This window comes from Mustelus asterias, chromosome 16 (genome assembly GCF_964213995.1).
Source record: "Mustelus asterias chromosome 16, sMusAst1.hap1.1, whole genome shotgun sequence".
NCBI classification, from domain to species: domain Eukaryota; kingdom Metazoa; phylum Chordata; class Chondrichthyes; order Carcharhiniformes; family Triakidae; genus Mustelus; species Mustelus asterias.
Window position 1 is genome coordinate 92,850,441 of NC_135816.1, and position 10,498 is coordinate 92,860,938.

The following is a 10,498-nucleotide window of genomic DNA, read 5'->3' on the forward strand; positions in this document are numbered from 1 at the left end:
TTCCCTCTGTTCAAACAGAGGACGGTGGTATGGGACCCTACTTTCTCCTCTTCCATTTGTATCAGAAATTCGGCCATATTGTGATCACTTGACCCAAGAGGGTCCTTCACAAGAACATCCTTAATTCTACCTACCTCGTTACACATTACCAGATCTAAGATAACTCGTTCCCTCGTCGGTTCTGTAACATACTGTTCAAGGTAACTATCCCGACAGCATTCTAAGAGCTCTTCCTCCATCCCACCCCTTCCAACTTGAGTCAGCCAATCAATATGCAGGTTGAAGTCCCCCATGATTATTGCCGTTCCGTTTTTGCACGCATCCATTATTTGCTTGTTTATAGCCCTCCCCACCTCAACATTATTATTTGGGGGCCGATAGACCACGCCTACTCGTGTCTTTCTCCCCCTACTATTCCTTATCTCTACCCATAACGATTCCACGTTTTGTTCCTTAGAGCCTATGTCATCCCTCACTACTACCCTGATATTATCTTTTATTAATAGAGCTACCCCACCACCTTTTCCTTCCTGTCTATTCTTCCTAAATGCCTGGTACCCCTGGATATTCATCTCCCAGTCCTGGTCTCTGTGCAGCCACGTTTCTGTAATGGCCACTAGATCATATCCATGAGTGCTGATTTGCACCATCAACTCATTAACTTTGTTCCGAATGCTTCTTGCATTCAGGCAAAGTGTCTTTATTCCAGCTTTTATCTGGACCCGATTTGATGAAACGCTAGCAACCTCTCCCTCGCCCTCTACTCCTTTAACTACTTGAATGCCCTCATTCACTTGCATTCGCTCCCTGTCCTCTACCATTGATTTCGTAATTCCTCTTACCTCTGCACCCTCTCCCCAATAAATTAGTTTAAAGCCCTATCTACAGCCCTATTATTACGATTCGCTAGGACTCTGATCCCAGCACGGTTCAAATGGAGACCATCCCATCTATACAGGTCCCATCTGCCCAAATACAGGGGCCAATCCCCATGAATTCGAACCCATTCCTCTCACACCAATCCTTGAGCCACACATTCGTCTCCTTAATCCTATTAACCCTGCGCCAATTTGCGCGTGGCTCAGGTAGTAATCCAGAAATTACCACCTTGTTGGTTCTGCTTTTTAATTTGTTCCCCAGCTCTTCGTACTCTCTCTGTTGATCCTTAGTTCCCGTTTTGTCTGTGTCATTGGCACCTACATGGACCACGACAACTGGATTTTCACCCTCCCACTCCAGATTCCTCTGCAGCCCAAATGATACATCCTGGACCCGAGCACCAGGCAGGCAACACAACCTACGGTATTGCTTCTCCTGGTCACAGAGAACAGCGTCTATGCCCTTAATTACACTATCCCCAATTACTACCACATTTCTCTTTGATTTCTCCGTTGCAGCAGCACCCTTCACCCTGGCACTGCTGACAGTTTGCTCGTCCTTCCCGCAGTCATTTTTCCCATCTACACTGGTGGCAAAAACCTCAAATCTGTTACAAAGATTTAAGGGCTGAGGTTCTTGGGACTTTACCTCCCGCAAACTACTTCCCTTCTTCTCCCCACTTCCCGCCTCACTGGCAGCCACTCTCTGTTGTCCCTGACCCCCAGCTAAGTGTCAGTCTAAGGGGCGTGACTTTCTCTTCATACACATTATCCAGATAGCTCTCCCCTTCCCTGATAAGCCTCAGTGTCTGTAGCTCAGAGTCCAGTTCATCTATCTTGAGCTGGAGATCCTCCAGCAACCAGCACTTACTGCCGACATGGTCCCTGGGGTCCACCTTGGGGTCCACTTCTCCCACATCATGCAGAAACAGCACATTACATATCCCTTCATACCAATTTACCTTGTATGAGTTGGTGTAATTTAAAAGTGAAACTCTACCCTGCCTCTGCCTGTCCTCGCCGAAGCCCTGTGAACCAAAGCCAGTTCACACTCTGCTCCCCACTCACTCCGCTGCCCGCTGCCGACGCTGCCCGCCGCATAGATTGACTTTTATACTAAAAAAACACAATCTCCCAGAATCCCCTGCGGCCTACTCCCACTTCCCTTAGTTTAAACCCTTGAAAAAAGCCCGCAAAAAAACGGATTAAATAAATAAATCACAGCACTTTACTCACCCTCAGCACTGCTGCTGAGAATCTCTCCCTCTGTCCTGCTCCAGTCGAACAAAAGTTCCCTTAGTTTTTTTTTTCTGTCGATCCTCGCAACTGTTCCCATTCATCATGTACAATGTTCTGGCTGGCTCACAACAGCCCAAAATAAGATGGCACATGGAGCGAGGATCGGAGTGAACAATTTACAGGATAGCACACTGGAATTCATCAAGGATGTCGTCCAGGGGAGGAACCTTGGGCTACACTTAGGAACGTAGGGAATCAAAGCTGTAGTAAGATGTGAAGGCATTGGGGAGAGTTTACAAGTGTTGACGAAAATTATTCCAGAGCTGAAAAGCCTCAGCTTTTCAGTGAGTTCCTTCACTGTTGCTGGAGAAGTCCCTATCTAACAACATGTGAACGTCCTCTGATTCTCTTTGAACAGATGCTGCTAGGTCCGCTGAGTTTATCTAGCATTTGCAGTATTTTGTTTTTATTATTATGGGGGTATCTTTCTCATATGGACTACAACAATTCAATGAGTAGGCAATGAATGCTGGCCTTAGTAATTGTGCCCACGTCGCATGACGGGCAAAATGGTATGGCCCTGTTAATCGTGATTGTATTCTTTTGAAATAGGAATCAGTGGAATGCCTGCCTCAAAACAGCTTATTAGTTTTACGTGAAAGGCGAAATAGTCCAATGTATTTCCTGAGCATTAACAACGGCTTTGAGTGGTAATCTAACTAGAATCCTTGTGGCTGTTCCTCGCGCTGACTCCAGTTCATTTCCTGAGATGAAATCATGCACCAAACAATCTAAACAAACGTTCCCATCCCTTTCCTCAGATTGGCAAACTACTAAACGTTTTCATTCTGCTTAAACTATCCGATTCCATCAATTCTCTTGACTAATATTTACATCACAAATCATATTCCCAAATGGTCCATATTCTTTGTATGGCAACTGGAATCTCGTGTTTGAAAGGGGAGTATTATTTCATGTTTGGAACTGGCAGAAACTATTCAAACACATGAAATATACGAGATTGATATGTTCTGCTAATATCTACACAGATATTTGGAATCAGAAATTTCAAGTATTACGAGATAGTGAATTGGAATGTCGAATAAAAATTCAAGAACATTCTGATCACCTCATATCTATGTTCCTCATTGTGCATCCAATATCATTTACTGAATTAAGATGAACAGTCTTCCAACAACAACGACATATCTTTGAATAATGTCGCTATTAAGTAGAAGATACTGTGAACTGAATGTTCAGGTCTTCATTTGAGGTTGGTTTTGCTTAGAAATTCGGAATTGAAAATTCACCAACACCTGAACTACATTCGTATTGCTTCCTTTCAATAACCTTATTTTTTAAAAAATATGACGTTTTAAATGTTTACCTTGCAGCTGTAGACAACAAAACGCTGATTGGCTTTCTCAGGCAATTTCAAGAGTGGCCTTTATAATGCTTGGATTTACCTTGTGCAGTCGCTCCTTATTCTCAAGTGGAATTGTCAGAGCCAGTATTTAACATGCTGTGTCGGATGTGAAATCACTCCAGGAAACGGCCAGTTACATATCACAGCTGTGCAGTAATACTCGAACTTGTTATCTCCCCACCCTGTTCTATGATCAGAGTGGAGGCTGTGTCACAACTTGCAGGTTTATTGTGTTGGCAAAGTAACAGATCCCTGAAAACAATTTTAGGCTTAGTTCCAACCGTAAAGGAAGCAAAATAACATTTTCGTGCGTGTTTGCATGCTCCATCTTGGCGAAGGGGAGCAAAGTAACAATCTTGGAATTATTAAATCATAGGGCAGAAGGAGGCCTCAGCCGTCACCTGAACTCCTCCAGGCTACACCGACACTCTATCAGAGCATCCCACCCTGGTCCAACCCTATAACCCGACGTACTCACCCTGCGAATCCCCCGAACCAAACTTTCTGGGACACATGTGATGATTCCACACAGACAGTCTGCCAAGGACAGAATTGAGCCCGGGCCCTTGGTACTGTGAGGTAGCAGTGCTCACCACTGTGCTACAGTGCCGCCCCTGCTTATTGAACGATTCATTCAGAGATCTTAGTAATATTCTGGAGAGGCGAGTTCAACTCTCAGCAGGGCTGCTAGCAGTTTAAATACAATGGATTAATTTTTGAAAATGGATTCTGGTAAGAAAGTTAGATTGATCCAGATGTGACCTAACCCTTAACTGCAACATTACAACTACTCTTGAGTATTCTAATTCTCTCTCGTTAAAAAAACAACATTCCATTGTTTTTAACATGGTTTTTCCTTGCTTCAACCGTCTTTTCAGACATAGCATTTCAGATCATAACCACACATGCAAAAAATGTATTTTTCCTTCACTCCTCTGATTCTTTTGTCAACTACCTTCGATCTGTGTCCTCTGATTGGCAACCATTCCGCAACTCAAAACAAGGCCTCCTAATAAATTCGATCAAAACATCTTTTGACTCAGTTCAATTTCCCATTATCCTTCTCTCCCTGCTCTACCGGGGGAAGGAGGGTGGTGATATATTGCAGTTGGACGGAACGGTGTCTGAAATTGTGGCAGTCACACGTCACTTCAGAGTAAACTTGACCTTCCATCTACTATCTCTATCTATAATGCCCGGATCAGCAATAAATTTCAGAACGGCAAGAACTATTGAACAGGAAACAACACTGCAAGTATGAGGTGAAGGAAAGGCCATTCAGGACCCCCGCCCCCCCCTCCCCGTGCCTATCCATTCAATGAGATTGTGACTGTTCTGTGACATAAATCCATATACCCGTCTTTCTCCCGATAACTTTGCTCAACGAAGATCTATAAATATTAGATTTCAAATCAACACTTGATAAAGAACAATTGCCACTTCCGGGAATGAGGTTAAAACTTTTGCCACAGTTCCTTTGCAAAAACAAATCTACCTACATTTCTCAATGGCTGCCTCTAAACTTTATTTTCTGTCACCTTAACTTAGTCTTCTCTAGCATCAGCAATTTTTTTTCTATTTTATATCATAAAGTGTTCAATCAAATCGCCTATTGACTTTTTTGAACGTCACTGAATGGTATCATATCTTGTGCAAACTCGCCTGACAATATAAATCCTGGACTTCAGGTATCCTTCTGTTAAATCTGTGTTGCAATCCCTCCAATTCAAATATTGTCCCAACTAATTGCTCAGGGCCACATTAGCATTGCGCCAGAGACAAACTACTCCAGATAAATGCCCATGAGCATATTTCAAAAACACTTCCACCTCTTTGCAATTTACAGTATTACTCTAGTCACTGAAATTCCATGGAATCATTAATCTGCAGCTTTTGTGCCGCTCCAATTTCCATGCAACTCTGTGTTATCTTTCTGACGATTTGGTGGCCTACAGGATATAAGCAACATAATGTCTGTACTATTCGCTTAGCCATGAGTAAATTGGCTAAAATAAGATTAATAATCGAATAAATATGATTAGAGAGCGAAATGAATGTTTTACGGGTTAGACTGGGAGAAATGGGTTTAGATTACCTGGACGCTGGAATCAGTATTGAGGTAAACAGGACTGTTGGTACAGTGTCACTGCTCTGGGACAAGTGTTCTGCTGAATCAGATAACAATGATGTGGAGGTGGAGTTCCCGGCGTTGGACTGGGTAGGCACAGAAAGTAGTCTCACAACACTGGGTTAAAGCCCAACAAGTGTATTTTACAAATACATCTATTGGACTTTAACCTGGTGTTGTGAGATTACTTACTCAGATAACAATGGGAAGAGATAATGCTTTAAGCAAAATAAGGCTAAATAAAAGCTAAATAAGTCCAAAGATGTGCGGGTTAGGATGATTGGTCTAAAATTGCCCCTTAGTGTCCTGGGATGCGTAGATTAGAGGGATTAGCGGGTAAAATATGTAGGGATATGGGGGGTAGGGCCTGGGTGGGATTGTGGTCGGTGCAGACTCGATAGGCCGAATGGCCTCTTTCTGTACTGTAGGGTTTCTATGATTCTATGAAGGGGCATAGGGAGCATGTGTTGAGCTAAAGAGAGCAGACGATAAGGTCAAAAAATGTACAATCAAACGTAGTCAATTCAGCCCATCAAGTCTGCTGCGCCATTTAATCAAATAATTCACGAATCTAAATCCCTGCCTTATCACTGTAATCCTTGATTATCTGCTGATTTAAAATATGTCTATCTCAGTTTTGAACATAGTTAATGACTTAGCCTCTGCAGCTCTCGCCGGTAAAGAATTCAACAGATTCTCTGCCCTCAGATAAAAGAGAATTATCTTTATCTCTGCCTTAAATGGGGACCCCTTCCTCTGAGATTATGCACTCTTGCCCTGGACTGCCCTCAAAGGAAAACAACCTCTGATCATTTACCCTGCGAAACCTTCTGAGAATCCTATAAGTTTCAATAAGGTCTCTCATTCTCCTGAACTCCAACCAGTACAGTCCCAACCTACTCAAACTCCCCTCTTCAGAAAATCCCTCCATACCCCAGATCAACTTAATAAAACTTCTCTAGATGGCCACAAATGCCAATGTACCTTTCCTTAGATAAGGGGAACAAATCTATTCACGCCGTTCCTGATGTGGTGTCGGTACTGACTTGCAACTTATCAACTCCATTCTCTTTCAAATAAAGGCTAATACTCCATTGAGCTTCTCTATTATCTGCTGAACCTGTATGCTAACATTTTGTGATTCATTCATGCGGACCCCAAAGACCGTGTGTGCTGCAGTTTTCTGCAGTCTTTCAGCTCCTTTCGTTCTTCCTACCTAAGTGCATAACTTTACATTTTCCTACATTATATTTCATCTGCCAACATTTTGCCCACTCATTTCACCTGTCTATATCCCTCTTTAGATTATTTGTGTCATCTTCACCATCCATGTATTTTTGTGTCATTCGCACACTTGCCAATTGAAAATTCACTTCCCTGGTCCAAGTCATTAATATGCTGTAAGCAAAATTTTGCCACAGTACTGTGACACTCCACAAGCTATGGTTTGCCATCGAGAAAATCTCCTCTAATTGCAATTCGCTGTTTGCTATCAATTAACAATCCTCTATTCATGCGAATATATGACACCCAACACCATGGGCTTTCCTCTTTTAAGTGGTGCCATACGGATTTCCCCTTCATGGGACAATGCTACTCTGTCAATTATATTATGTATTGTTAAATACTCTGCTATATTGGGCTGCAATATTTTCTCAGTGAAATATGTAAGTTAACTGGCCTATCGTTACCTGTTTTATGTCTGAATAAGGGCTGTTATCACATCCTCTGGCCCTTTTCTCGAATTTAAGGATTTTTGGAATTTTGCTACCAGTGCATCCATAATGGCTGTAGCTACTACCTTCAATACCCTCAGATGCAGCCCATCAGGGCCAAAGGAATTATGGACCTTTAGCCCCATTAGTTTGCGAGTATTTTTTCTCTAGCGATAGTTATTTATTTCATCTAATTCCCAACCCCACCTTTGCCCCTTGATTATTTAATATTTAAAAATGTTATTAGACTTTTCCATCGTGAAGATTGACACAAAGCACTTATTTTACTCCTCTGCCGTTTATCGTAGGATTCGAGAACCGTGGATAACCAGAGAAAATGAGGGATTGGTCAAAAAGAAAAGAGAGGTGTACGTTAGGTCCAAGCAGCTAAAAACGGAGGGAGCTCTGGAGGAATACAAATAAAGTAGGAAAGAACTCAATCGAGGAATTAGAAGGGCAAAAGGCGGTCATGAAATGTCCTTGGCAGACAGGATTAAGGAGAATCCCAAGGCATTTTATTCATACGTTAGGAACAAAAGGGTTGTCAGGGAAAAAATCGGACCTCTCAGGGACAAATGTGGGGAATTAAGCTTAGAGCCCAAAGAAGTAGGGGAGATCCTAAATGAATACTTTGCGTTGGTATTCACAAAGGAGAGGGATGTGTTGACAGGAGTGTCTCGGAGGGGAGTGTTGACCCGTTAGAGAAAATCTCCATTACAAGGGAGAAAGTGTTATGTTTTTTAGGGAATATAAAGACTGACAAATCCCCAGGGCCCGATGGAATCTATCCAAGGCTGCTCAGGGAGACGAGAGATGAAATCGCTGGGCCTCTGATGCAAATCTTTGTCTCGTCACTGGACACAGGTGAGATCCCAGAGGATTGGAGGATAGCTAATGTAGTCCTGTTATTTAAGAAGGGTAGGAAGGATAACCCAGGAAATTATAGGCCGGTGAGCTTGACGTCCATGGTGGGGAAGTTGTTGGAGAGGATTCTTAGATATAGGATGTATGCGCATTTAGAAAGGAATAAACTCATTAACGATAATCAGCATGGTTTTGTGAGAGGCAGGTCATGCTGCACTAACCTGGTGGAGTTTTTTGAAGAAGTGACTAGAATGGTTGCCGAGGGAAGGGCCGTGGATGTCGTCTATATGGACTTTAGTAAAGCATTTGACAAAGTCCCTCATGGTAGGTTGGTGCAAAAGGTTGGATCTCATGAGATAAAGGGGGAGGTGGCTAGATGGGTGGAGAACTGGCTTGGTCACAGAAGACAGAGGGTGGTAGTGGAAGGGTCTTTTTCCGGCTGGATGCCTGTGATTAGTGGTGTTCCGCAGGGCTCTGTATTTGGACCTCTGCTGTTTGTGATTTTCTAAACGATCTTCAAGAAGGTGCAACTGGGATGGTCAGTAAGTTTGCGGACCACGCAAAAATGGCTGGACGTGCAGATAGTGAGGAACATTGTCAGATGCTACAGAAGGATATAGATAGGCTGGAAATTTGGGCAAAGAAATGGCAGATTTAGTTCAATGCAGATGAATGCGAACTGATGCATTTCGGTAGAACTAACATAGCAGGGAGCTATACGATAAATGGCAGAACCGTAAAGGGTGTAGATATGCAGAGGGACCTGGGTGTGCAAGTCCACAGATCCTTGAAGGTGATGTCACAGTTGGAGAAGGTAGTGAATAAGGCATATGGCATGCTTGCCTTTATAGGACGGGGCATAGAGTATAAAAGTTGGGGTCTGATGTTGCAGTTGTATAGAACGTTGGTTCGGCCGCATTTGGAATACTGCGCCCAGTTCTGGTCGCCACACTGCCAGAAGGACGTGGAGGCTTTATAGAGTTTGCAGAGGAGGTTTACCAGGATGTTGCCTGGTATGGAAGGGCTTAGTTATGAGGAAAGATTGGGTAAACTGGGGTTGTTCTCACTGGAAAGACGGAGGATGAGGGGTGACCTAATAGAGGTGTAAAAAATTATGAAAGGCATAGATAGGGTGAACGGTGGGAAGCTTTTTCCCAGGTCGGTGGTGACGTTCACGAGGGGTCATAGGTTCAAGGTGAGGGGGCGGGGGGTGGGGGGAGGGAGGCTTAACACGGATATTAGAAGGACGTATTTTACACAGAGGTTGGTGGGGGCCTGGAATGCGCTGCCGGGCAAGGTGGTGGAGGCGGACACGTGGGGAAAGTTTAAGATTTATCTAGATAGCCACATGAACGGATCGGGAATGGAGGGATACAAAAGAATGGTCTAGTTTGGACCAGGGAGCAGTGTGGGCTTGGAGGGCCGAAGGGCCTGTTCCTGTGCTGTACTGTTTTTTGTTCTTTGTTCTTTGTTGATTCCACATTATTATTTCGTCAGTCTCACACTTTAAGGGTCTGATGTTCAATTAAGTCTCTCAATTTGTTATACATTTGAAGAACATCTCAGTGTCCATTTTTATGTTACTTCCTAGTTTGAACTGAAAGCTTATCTTTTATATCTTCATTTTCTTAGTCATCTTTTGCACATTTTTTAAACTTTCCCAATTCTCTGTCTTATTTGTAATCTTCGCTACATTTTATGTTTTTTTTGTTTTCAGTTTAATACTATCCGCAACTTCGCGGTTAACCGTGGTTGATTTATCTCCTTCATAGAATTTTATTCCTCATTGCGTTATATCTTTGTAACGAGTCATGAACTATTGTCATAAACATCTGTCATTGCTGATCAACAACCACTTTTCCTGGTAAACTCCTTTCCTATTGCACTCCCATCTACTCTTCCCTCCCTTCTTTATAATTACCCACATTTAAGTTCAACACAGTTGACTTTGACCCAAATTTATCACTCTGAAAGTGATTGCAAAATTCTATCATGTCACGGTCACTGAAGTTGTTCACTAAACCTGCTTCATTACACTTTACCAAACCCAATATAGCCTAATCCCTAATCCTTAGCATATTGTTGCAGGTAACTATCCCAAATGCATTCTATTTAATCTTAGCTACCTCTACAACATTGATTTTCCCAATCGACGTGAAGATTAATGTCACCCACGATTAATGCCCTGCCTTTTGCACATGACCTCTCCACTTCAATTTGCAAGTACATTGGTCTCAAAAAGGGTCAG

At 42.9% G+C, this 10,498-nt stretch overlaps 1 protein-coding gene across 1 annotated transcript in view; it reads right to left on the reverse strand.

Moving 5' to 3' along the window:
- Positions 1 to 4,529, reverse strand: part of LOC144505394 (NACHT, LRR and PYD domains-containing protein 3-like) — a 50,520-nt gene extending 45,991 nt beyond the window's left edge. Inside the window, exons 1-2 of the mRNA XM_078231505.1 lie at positions 4,499 to 4,529; positions 1,652 to 1,785 (exon numbers count right to left, since the gene is read on the reverse strand). Coding sequence (XP_078087631.1) covers positions 1,652 to 1,785; positions 4,499 to 4,529 — 165 coding nt within the window. The remainder of the gene's footprint in view (positions 1 to 1,651; positions 1,786 to 4,498) is intronic.
- Positions 4,530 to 10,498: the final 5,969 nt, after the last annotated feature.